We start from the raw sequence: 12933 nt of genomic DNA on the forward strand, positions 1-12933 counted from the left end.
GAATAGAACACATGTTTCATTAAAACTTACCTTACCTTATTAAAACATACTTTATCAGTGGGAGGTTCCTTTGCACAGGATGCTGACTACATTATGGGTACCACAACGGCGCCTATTTCTGTCGTGAAGTTGTAATGTGTTAACATTACTGTTTCGGTCTGAAGGACGCAGTAGCTAGTGAAATTACTGGGCAAATGAGACGTAACATCTTATGTCTCAAGGTGACCAGCGCAGTTGTAGTGCCGCTCAGAATTTTTGTGTTTTTCGAGAATCCTGAGCGGCACTGCATTGTTATGGGCAGGGCGTATCAAATGCCATCAGCTGAACGGTCTGCTCGTCCCTTATTATCATAAAAAATACTTTGAATTTTTGTGTTACATATTATGTTTGGAAACCAATCTACTTTTACTACTGTCACGGATTATTATCCGTGTTTATAAGCTATTCATCGTATAAAAAGGCTTGGTTGTAAAGTAAATTTTGAGGTTGGACAAAGCTATGGAATGAGCTTCCGCGTGCGGTGTTTTCAGGATGATACGACATGGATAATTTCAAAAAAATCGCGTACACCTTTTTTAAAGACTGACAAGGCTTCTGTGATTCCTCTGGTGTTGCAAGAAAATGTGGGCGGCGGTGATCACTTAACACCGGATGACGCTCTTTTATTCTCCTTTTCCATAAAAATAAAATATTATCCCATTTATATTGACAGACATCAATAATATAGAAAAAGACCGTTAGATATTGCCGTTCTAACGTCTGCAAAGAGAGGCTTTTATTGAGAAAAATGCCTATTTATATAGGAACAACTTACATAGCATAATCAAAATTGCTACTAACATATTGTTACAAATAATATAAATACTTCTTTGTATGTAGTACTAGTATTCTAATTATATTAATTAATAAAATAACAGAGACTTATAATTAAAGTTGCCCGCGAACAAATAAGAATTACAAAACAAACAAATCTAAACCACGTCAAGTTAATTAGGGCGCTTCCGGCGTTCTGGCGTAACATCTTCATAATATCGCAGAATAATTCTATAAGGTTTAAATAGCATTGAATATGCTACAGCCTATAAGTATGTATGTATACTTAATACAGCTTATGGTATCAAGTTGTATTGCGCTCCGTCGGGAATTCTTCAGTGTGAGGCTCCTTTGCACATGGGTACCACACCCATAAACTAGCCGGCATCAGCGGCGCCTATTTCTGCCGTGAAGCAGTAATGTGTAAATATTACTGAATTTTGGTCTGAACGGCGTCTTAGCTAGTGAAATTACTGGGCAAATGAGATAAGACAACTTATGTCTCAATCGAGTACCGCTCAGAATTTTTGGGTTTTTCAAATCAAGAATTCTAAGCGGTTGGCAAACAGGCAAAATGTGCATGGAATGGGAACAGGTCGTATTGGCACATTAAAGTTAATCAAACTCAATAGATTACTATCCATATCATCAATCCCAATTTTTTGTTAAAAGCATATTTCCAATATCCATCTTCGCTTCTCAAGACTATGCAATTAACGCAAGCATTCCAAGTATTCGAGAATTTTACATCGAACTATTCTACCACGGTGATCATTATAAATAAGTGACCAAATAAATGAACTTAAATACTGCAGGGTCTCACCCCTCCTCCCTGGGTCGTAATCCTCAGTACTGAGGGTCGTGACCACCCCTCTGTATCACTTTTTCACGTATGATCGCTCTCCATCTATTCCTGTCTCTGGCGGTGTGAAAGGCATTGTGAACCTTAGAGTCGAGGGCGGAGCGGATCTGGTCGGACCATCGTGTTGGACTGCGTCCACGAAGCCTTTTCCCATCTATTTTGCCCACCACGATGAGCCTCTCAAGGTTTCCATCGTCCTTCCTTGCGATGTGACCGAAGTATTCTAAAACTCTTCGCAGACATTCGGAAGACAATCGGGAAGAGATCCTGAGTTCACGCAGTATGGAGAGATTCGATCGAAATGCTGTCCAGGGGATACGGAACATCTTTTTCCAGCACCACATCTCAAAGGCGTCAATGCGTTTGCGGTCTGCAGCTTTCAGTGTCCAAGTCTCAGAGCCGTACGAAAATATCGAGAAGACTAGGGTCCGTACCAGTTTGGTCTTAGTTTTAACGGAAATGTTGCGATCTCTCCAGATTCTTCCAAGCTGAGACATAGCGCTCTTAGCCATGCCAATTCTCCTGCGTACTTCCCTCGTGCAGGGTCTCACTAAGCCAGTGTATAATAATAATATCCGAGAGTTTTCCTATTTAAATGGTCTAGTAATTCTAACGTAGCGTAACCTACGCGTAGGTTAGTATCCTATTTGACATCATGATATCCCTGAAACCGCGAGGCGCAGAGACTTGCCGGAGGAGGTCAGCTAAGAACGGATTTTACCAAATTTAACAAGAGTTTTTTTTATTATGACCAGAACAAAGTCTGTTGGGTCAGCTAGTTATTCAAAAAGAAAGGACACTTACGAGGTTGTCGATTTTGGAGATATTAAAAATAATCGTTGCTTTAGTAACAATAGCACCTCTGTAATTTATACTTCCTATCTACAAAAGTTTTCAGCTGTAATTTGTATTACTTATTACAAGACGTGGGACGGAATTAATATCTCAATTTCGAATAGTGCTTATTTAAGTGCTTAAATATTCTGTTTTAGCAAAGACGATTAAAGTGTTTTGGAGAACATTAAACACACAGATCCGTTATTTGTTATTCATTCATAATAATTATATTAATTCAAATGAAATCAACAATATTTTATTTCATAGGTAAATCACATTACACATATGTAAATTTTTTCATACAGATCATTCGGAAGGCGAAAAACGAGCAAGAAATTCTAAGGTTGCTCTTTTTAAAAAAGGTTAGGTATTACAAATTCTTTCAATGCAATTTACAAATCATTTGAATTACAATATATGCAATGTTGCAACAAAATACACAAATGTCAATCACTAAATGCCTTACACGAGTAAGTCACAAACGGAAATGTAAATTAATAAGTAAAATAAACACAAGAGTTATTGAGTAGAGTAGATACATCGATCAACACATATTGTAAATAAATAATAGTTTCTCTACCTCCTGGATAATGAAGAAAGTAACAACTTACCATATTAAAAAGAAAAATATAGTTTGATATAAACATTGAATCATTTTCTCCCGTAGTAGAGTGCGTAGGAAGCTTGTGGGCGGACATCACAATGCCGCTGAGAAATCTGAAAGCATCAAATAAATTTGTCTTTAGAATATGAAGATATTCATGATAAGAATCAATTTTAGATCATAAAGTTATGAATTATAATTCATGGACATTTTGCCTATTAAATTTCAAATGAGTTGATATTCGATAATTTGAAACAAGTATTTATACCTGGAGGGCTAGCAATGTTTATGATATTCTAGTACTACTAGTGTTGCTATAGAGTATGGGTAGAAGTGATCACTTAACATCAAATGACCAGCATATTTGTTTACCCTCCAAATCAATAAAATATCTATGATCATCATCATATCAGTCGGAAGATGTCCAATAAATAATATAACATCATCATCATCAACCGGAAGAAAGGCTTCCCCCAAAGATCTCCATGACGATCAGTCCTACGCTGCCCGCATCCAACGTATTCCGGCGATCTTGACCAGATCTTTGGTCCATCTTGTGGGAGGCCTACCACAACTACGTCTTCCGTTACGTGGTCGCCATTCGAGGACTTTTCTGCCCCACCGGCCATCAGTCTGTCGAACGATTTGCCCTGCCCACTGCCATTAATCTTCGCAATCATTTGGGCTATATCGGTGATTTTGGTTGTCCTATGGATCTCCTCATTTCTGATTCGATCACATATATATCTCTATATATTAAATAATATATAGTTTAATGTTTTTAAAACACTATTAACGAAATACTAGGTAAATGGCCATATGAACGATTTTTAAGCAGAGCTTTCAGGTTCCGTGACAGTTAAGCAATTTTTCAAGTTGCGTTAAGAAAAAGAAAACCTTATAACATTACTTCATTGTTAGTGTGACCATTTTTCCCACTATTTTTATGTCTATTATATTCAAAATATGATTTTATAATCACTTATTAAACGACAATTTCCATTCCCATTCGAAAAGATATGCCTTGTTATGAGTAGAACGGGCGAAAGACACTTCAATTATTATATATTTTTTTTCTTTGTATAAAAAAATTCTGGGTAGACCATTGGTAGAGCCAGGCATTACTAACGCCGCAATGATAGAGTAGGTGCCTAAAATCCAGGAACTCAGTACCCTAGTAACACAACGGTTCCTATTGCTGCCGTGAAACAATAACGTGTAAGCATTATTGTGTTTTGGTCTGTAGGGCGCCGTAGTTAGTGAAATTACTAGGCAAATGAGACTTAACACCTCATGTCCTGTCATGATGACGAGCATAATTGTAGTGCCTCTCAGAATTTTTGGGTTTTTGGTTGGCTTTTTATTTATATTTTTATTAATATCCGCGGTATACCATACATATATGGAGGTGTAGCGCGTCGGGTATGTTTGCGATGCACAGGGTTGACGATTTTTATGCTGTAATGCGTAGGGCTAGAGCGGGATTTCTGACGAGATTATATAATAATCGTAAAAATTGTATATTGAAAACGGTAAAACATTACCACCGAAATATACCAAAATTTTTTCTTATATAATAATGTTATTTTTAATTTTCCATTTGTAATTTTAATTTATACTTTTTAATTCTAATTTATATAAATTTTCTTTTTACTAATTAACGTTATCTAATTAAGTAATGTTGTATACCTTTTTTAATGCAAAATTGGCTATGGATGATATAATCTGTCCGAAATAAAATATTTTTATTTTATTTATTTATTTATATAGAAAAGGAGTATCATCATCAACGTCATCACCATTATCATCATTTTAGCCGGAAGACGTCCACTGCTGCAGAAAAGCCTCTCCCACAGATCGCTTTTATCCTTATTCCTGTTCTTATTATAATTATCTTATATCTTTAAACGAGCAATTCTTGTATATATATAATCTGAATCTCGGAAACGGCTCCAACGATTTTTATACAGCAGATTTCGGGGGCGATAAATCTAACTAGGTTTCAACTTAAAAAAAATGTAGTTTTATCCATGTTTTAATGAGAAACAGCTACAATAACATTAGAATACAAAGGTAAATTTCTCAGATGGGACATTGGGTGATCCGGAAAGCAGAAGACCCCGGTTCGAATCCAGATGTCCTATAAGTTTTTTTTTGTTCAAGTTTTGTACATTCTTAAAAATCCTAGCAAGACTGTCGTCCGGATATTTATTCCTTATTACTGATCTTTGAAAAGGAGTATAAAAATAGAATAAAACTATTTTACCTCTATGAACTACTTATGAACTATTCACACAGAAATCAAAACAAAACAACGATTAAGTATTTAGTTGTAAATTATAATTAATATTTGTTTTGTATAAGGAATTGAATTCGATGATTGCCGAGAAACCTTAAGAAAACAAAAGTCTTGTATGTGCCTATTAAATCCTATTTAACGACACTTGACGAACGAAGTTGAGGTCTTCCGGCTAATTTGATGATGATGATGACGATGGACAAACGAAATCTAAAAAAAGTATATTTTAAATACTATTGCAGTTATTACAATAATTAAACAAAACAAGAAATAGTTTACATAACAATAAGAATATTTTAAATTTTAAATTTATTTATTTATTTGTTAAGGAAACAAACAGAAACATCACTATAGTAAAATATGAAGTTAAATAAAATATAAAAATTACAATATTGGATATATCCTAGAATAGTTTCACAAATAACATAAAATAAATCAAATATATAGAAATGACAACCGAACGTTAATATAAGTAAGCAATAGAATATTTAGGCAAATACACAATATTATATAAATTCAAGACGACGACAGACATACTAGTGGGTAAAATAATAAAAAAAGACACAAGCTTAAGGTAAGGACAGTAATTGTGGCTGTGGAGTCCCTGAGAGGGACATTAAATGGCAAAAGCTCGAGAAGTTCGGGACAAGTTAGTAACTAGTTTTGTGAAAATAATGCATACTAAGATATGAATAAATATAAGAATCAGCATTTTCGTTACGTCATTAATGTTTTGTCTGACAGTTGAAACTGGGCCACTTGAAAATCGATCATACGCCATCGATTACATACATATTAAATGATCATTCTGCTTAAGCAGTCACTTTTCCGCTAAGCCTGAAAATGTTTTGTTTCAAACTGACCTACAGTCAAAAGAAATTCATAGACAGTCATAATCTATCATCGTGGTCTTCGCCTTCGTCATATTCTGTACATAATATAATAAAGTCATAGATTGTGAGATAAACACGCTGTCTCATCCTTAAGATGTTTTTAATTAAAATAATTGTTCTTATGAAGCCGATACCAAATTTTAGAATTATCATTGTCCGTCTATCTGTTTAATATGTGCTGTATAATAAAGCGGATATTTATGTATACACATTCTTCTTTCATTTTAATATCAAATTCCGTACTTTGATTCTTTTGTATGCATTTTTTATGGAATAGGAGGACAATCGAGCGTACGGGTCACCTGGTGTTGAGTGATCGCCGCCGCCCACATTCTCTTGCAACACCAGAGGAATCACAAGAGCGTTGCCGGCCTTTAAGGAAGGTGTACGCGCTTTTTTTGGCGTATCGTCCCGGAAACACCGTACAAAGAAGCTCAATCCACAGCTTTGTAGTACGAGGAAGAAAGATCTTTGAAAACCGCACTGTGGAGGACCGCCACACATACAGATGATATCCTAACTTTTGGCGTGTCGTGCGAATGCTTGATAATCTTTGAATAAAAGCTCATGTAAATTGGCTGGTGATTTTATATCCTTTTTCCCTTATGCGGTCGAATAAGTTTAATTTATTCCTTAAATGTAAACATAATATTAGGAGACGCCCAAGCGAAATTATTCGGTAATAATATTACTTTGGCAAAAATTTTAAAAATATTCCCCTTAACGTTTTTTGTTTATAATTTCTTGCTATCACAGGTTTATGGAAAAAAAATAATGCACAGATTAGGAGATACATCAATTTCATTACATGTATAGATAGATGAAATAGATTCATATAGTTAATTATGCTATCATCCCGTCTGCTCATATAAATGTTATTCAAATCTCAGTGACTGGTGTCCTGTGACAGTTTATTCAATTAGCTCCTCGGGCGCTTCTCCCGAGTGATTTGGTAACGGAACGCTCCTGTATCTTATAACATCTCCTTATTTCAATTACTTACGACCGTTCCCAATATACTACCTACAGATAGAGATAAATTACTACCTTCTACTTACAGTAATTAGCCTTCAAAAATCTGAAGATGTCCCAATATACCCGATAAGTCATTCTTATCGCCTTATATTGGGAAGCATGAATTGAAATTTTCATTTAAACTTCTATCGCGGGTAAGCTATACGTCGTCCCATTGACAGACAGCGTGTATGGATAAGGTGAGTTACCGTCGATAAGTTTATTGGGACAGAAAAGTCAACGATAGTTACGATTTTTATCTCAAGTAAGAGATAGACTGAATATTGGGAACGGCCGCTTATCACATCTGTTACGAACACGTATTTCACACAGATTTGTACGTCACTATTATACGAACTTAAATAATTAATGTATTACAGCAAAATAAATTGGATTACGCAAGTTTTATTTGATATTTATTGTACATTTTAAGTTCACGTATTTTGTTAACATGTTGATTGGAATTAGTTGTAAATGGAGTGTAAATTTAAGCATTAATTTGTGTACACAGGGACACTGTTTTCGAGATATCCTTGTATATTTATTTCAAATTTTATCTAATTCATGTATATGGATGTAAATGTATTTGTTTTCAAATAAATAAATATCCCACTGTTTTTATTTTTAAATTATAGTTAAATCATTTAAAAGGTGTAAGTGTGTGAAATTTAATATTATTTATGTGTTCAATTATTGTACCATTATATTTTATGTTCAAATTATTATTTTTAATTTCTGTTAGTATTAAAATGGATTATTTTAGTTTTTAATAAGTTTAAATTTAAGTTATTATTATTAAGCCAACGGGTAATGTCATTAAGTGAAATAATAATTGTATTTTTAGTGTAATTATGTCTTTTTATTTAATAATTAATGTGGTATCATCGGCAAAAAGCACACATTAATTAATTGTAGGGTCTGGGAGGTCATTGATATAATATGATAGAAATAGCAAAGGACCGATTATACTTCCTTGTGGAATGGCGCAAATCTGATTTTCTCTAAATTCCGAAGTGTAAACAATTATATTTTCGAGCTTATACAATAAATTTTCTGATGTTAAAGTTAAACTATGAGTCTTATACAGTGAGAACATTTAATGGTAATATCATTTAAGAGGTCTGTAATTAGTTTAAATATTTGTCTTAAAAACTTCGTATCTAATAAACTTAGCATAACTAGATTGGGATTAATTAAGCCAAATAGGATGTATTTTAACGCTACATACGTCATATGATAGAACTTTAAAAAAATTTTTTAAACAAACAAACATTTACCATGCTTACTGTCAAATATATATGTTTACAGAATGAGGAGTTCATGTAAAAGGTTGCCTTGTAAATATCAACTAAAATGAAGGTTATTAAGTTATAAAAAATAATCAAAACATACGCTGAAACATACACACAAGTGTAGTATGATAGAAGAACGCTGAACGAAAAGACCATGCCAGGCTAAAAGCCGCCTTATGGACAGGTCATGGTGTTCCACATAACGTTATTCCTTCCATCCAAACCAATTATTTTACTTTTATTTTTATATACAAAAAACAAATTAAAATAATTGACGAATAAAAAACAGAGACAATGACGACGTTCCGTTAAGAGCGAGTGAACACGCGATATTGGTAATACCACTCCCCCGCTTTGTACCTTCGCGTGCCCAAAGCTTAAGTGATAACTATTATAACAATTTTTTACCCACGCAATCAAATGGTAATGTTTATCCTTCGAATACTTGATTTATAATTCTAAAATTCATGTACCCATTTGTACATTTTATTGAACAATGCATTAAATTAATTATAAAATTACCAACTTGTCTAACTTTTGCTCTGGCTTAGTTAATCGTCAAATTTCATATAAATTATATAAAAGGGTTTTAATTCCTTCAAAGGATTTCAATAATCTGTTTATTTAGTACGGCTATTTAACTTATTAAGATCTTAACCTTGTTTTCTCGGTTTTATTATTAATTTATCTTTCTTCATTAAATTTATGTTGTTCTTTTTCTCTCTTGTAACTTGGGAACTACTTTTTTTCAGGCCATTACTTATTTTATGTAGTTAAATAAATAGATAGAGAATTTATATATTTATACTTCGTTTTGTTATTTTATTGTTTTTTTTAAGTATGTATGTTTCAATAATAAAAATGACAAATAACGGCCACCGGGTTATTTCAATTACAAGTATTAGGAATTATTATAAGATTATAAATAATAAAAAAAATATTGAAATATGTTGTTAAAATAATGAAGATTAATTAATTTTATATTAATTTTTTTTAGTTTCAAACCTTACATTTAACTTGACTTGATATTCTTTTATCTATAAAAGTTGATTGTGATTTTAACGTTAGGCCTTTATTTATAGAATTAGACGTTATTGCGGAAATAAATAACTATCCAATTTTTGTGAGTTTTGTCTTGAGTGTTAATTCCGCTAAGTTATGTCTTTCACCAATTCGACACGTGTCTTCCTCAACACGAAGCATCTTCAGGAGATGTTGACTCACTAAGTTTTGAAACGAAACATCAGTCTCAGAGATGACAGTCTCGTTTGAGAGTTTGGAATCGCGTTTCAGAAGGATACTTAAGCCTTTAAACGACAATACATGTGTTTGAATAAGTTTTGAAAAGCCTCATTTTATTTTTTAAAAAGATATTCGGTCTTCAGACAAAATCTGTAAATAGTTTGACACTAATCTTGAGCGTTTTTGATAATGATAAGAAGTACGAAAGTTCACCTCATGTTAAGAGATAAACCACTGAAGATTTTTGGAATCCCAAAATTCTGAGCAGCATTGATATCGTCACCTTCTGATGTTAAGTTGGGCTACTAAGTCCAGAAAGTTTAGTAGCTATGGACTATTCAAACTGACATAAAACTGTTTTAATACACTTCAAAATTCTTAGCGACATAGTTTGGCATTAGTTATCCAACAAGCGCGCATCTTGAACAAGCCCGCACCGGTAATTACCGTAGCCAGGACTGTTGTTCCTTCAATATGTACTCCGTGATCAAGTGTGTTTTGTCACTGTCTTCAAAGCTGCGCAGGAGAGAGACAACAATACAATTGACCACGAATTGCGTATTGAGAAGCGTTCTGGAATATGGACCTAAGTGAGAAGTCAAAAGTACAGTCTCAATATTAATGTTCTTTATATTGCATTAGCATTATTATCGATTACCTCCCAATAGAAACGCTTGTCTTTTTATTTTTTAACAATATATATTTTATTTATTACTACGGCTTTACTCACGTTTTTGTCGGTGTCGGTACCGAGTAGTTTCGGACCATTCGGAAGTCTTTCATCAGGGTGAGTGTGGTGGGTTCGCGATAACATCCCACCTCTTAAGTATCTGTGTAAGAACCCACCACACTCACCCTGATGAAGGACTTGCGAATGGTCCGAAACTAATCGGTACCGACACCGACAAAAACGTGAGTAAAGCCGTATTAATAAATAATTTAATAATGACTTACGAAAGTTTTAATAATTTAATATATTTTAATTATTATTTGACAATAACTATACACAAACATATTGCAACAGCACTTGGTACACATCATGAAGGTACATCAGATCGTAATGGGGGTTTAACATCGAGAGAAGAACTGAAAAGACACTCACAGTCCATCTTTGAAATCATATAACAACTCAGCCTATTAACTATAATATTATACAATTTTAGATGGCCTTCGCAGAACCTGACGAGAACCATGCATCATTATGCTACCTACTACAGTAAGTTCTTCACCTTTTTATCGATTGGTTTATGTTATTTCCATATATAAGTATGTTTGTCTCATCAGTTAATATTTTATATTCTAATTGAAATCATTTTGTAAAACGATGTAAGTGTAAATCTTGATTTAAAAGAGTGTCAATGAGTTTCGTGCATCTTCTTCTCATGACCTACACGAATAAAGTGATTTTGATTTCATTTGATTTAAGAATTTTCTCTATCTAATATCAAGAAACACATTTCAAGAATACGGTAAGTAATTTTCATAAAACCATTGGCGCCCAAAAAACCACAAAGAAACTGTAAGTAAAGTTGTAAATGAAAGTGAACAACTTTCTTATCTAATTTACTGCAAAGTCTTTGGTCGTCTTGTGGCTCCTTTATGTATGATTATTTGCAGATAACGTCGAACACTCTTTGTTAGCTTAGATCATTACTAGTTCCATTCACGCGAAGGTTAATTCCCACAAATGGATACGTCCTTTGAATGAGTAGGATCATCAGGATGGAGTTATAAAAGACGTTTGGAGAACTTATCATTAATGTACTTATTTAGAATACTATGTGGTATACAAATGATTTGAGTTTTCTTTAGTGTTAATTCCGCCAATATTTGTATTTAAACAATTCGACACGTGTTTCGCCTCTACACGAGGCATCCTCAGGACGTGTTGTCTCGCCAAAATCTGGCACGAGACTACGTGAGTCTACAAATATTGGCAGAATTAAGACTAAAGAAAACTAAAATCATTTGTATAATTATGGATTTCCGCAAAGTAACGCCTACTTCAATATTTTTTTTACTATGTGGTAATCTAGTGCCTGAATTTCAGAGTCAAAATAAATAAATTCCATACAATATTTTAAAATCTTTATAAGCTTATTAACTACTACCGGTTATAAACAAGAAACTTATAACTGTTTAAATTAAAATACTATTACTTTGAATTATTATTATTTTAAATTATTACGTATTTAATTCAATAAAATTTTAGGTAAGACTTAATTTCAATAACAATTTAAATTTTTTTTCATTAATTAATTATCATACATACAGGTTTTTAAAATGATAAATTTAAGCAAAATATGACAACAAGTCTAAAAAGTACGTTTATAACATATTCGCAAATATTAATTGTATTCATAGTACATATTATTCATAGTAAATTGTAATAAATCAATAATTCTGTACTAATTTAATAAAATAATAGTAATATTTGAATATTAAACAATTAATTTGCTTACCAATATAATATATTTCCAAAATATTGAAACATTATTCACACAATGTCACGCACATTTTTTCTAACAAATCTTAAATGGAATTATATCTGTAGATATTAGCGGCATGGATGACGCCCGCGGTAGTTTGAACTGAAAAGTAGCTGCAGAACGGCTTGCGTGTTTGGTTGTACACTCACCATGCCTTGCCAGTGCTTGTCAACATTTTTAGCAAATTCAGTTAGAAAAGTAATTTTTATTAATTTAAATTGAAATTGTTTTAACTTTAATTATAATTGATTCTGTTTTTTTATTATAACCAACTAATAGTTACAATAATAATTTTTACTAATGATATTTTTTTACGATCCCTTAGACCGCCTAAAGCGAAGGATAAGGGATCGAATGTCGGGTATAGAGAACATTAATTGTATGATGCATACGAATGTTTCCTTGTGAGTCTTGGATGTTTATGTTTAATGGTTGGTTGTATAATGTTTTCAGGTATATTGTTGCCTCGCATCGATATTGTAGGCTTTATATAGGCTAGGCTTAGTAGGTTTAATTTTTTTGCGAGAAAAGTAGTGTCAAAGTGCGTTATTTACGAAACTTGTAAATTATTATTATGATTTACTCTAT

General features: G+C 32.9%; 1 protein-coding gene across 2 annotated transcripts in view; it reads right to left on the reverse strand.

The window, feature by feature from the left end:
- LOC126977017 (glycine receptor subunit alpha-1) overlaps positions 1-12443 on the reverse strand; it is a 47914-nt gene extending 35471 nt beyond the window's left edge. For both annotated transcript variants that reach the window (XM_050825669.1, XM_050825668.1), the window contains exons 1-2: positions 12319-12443; positions 3124-3229 (exon numbers count right to left, since the gene is read on the reverse strand). In XM_050825669.1, coding sequence (XP_050681626.1) covers positions 3124-3167 — 44 coding nt within the window. In that variant the 5' untranslated portion in view covers positions 3168-3229; positions 12319-12443. The remainder of the gene's footprint in view (positions 1-3123; positions 3230-12318) is intronic.
- Positions 12444-12933: the final 490 nt, after the last annotated feature.

The sequence above is a fragment of the Leptidea sinapis genome, chromosome 43 (assembly GCF_905404315.1).
Source record: "Leptidea sinapis chromosome 43, ilLepSina1.1, whole genome shotgun sequence".
NCBI lineage: Eukaryota > Metazoa > Arthropoda > Insecta > Lepidoptera > Pieridae > Leptidea > Leptidea sinapis.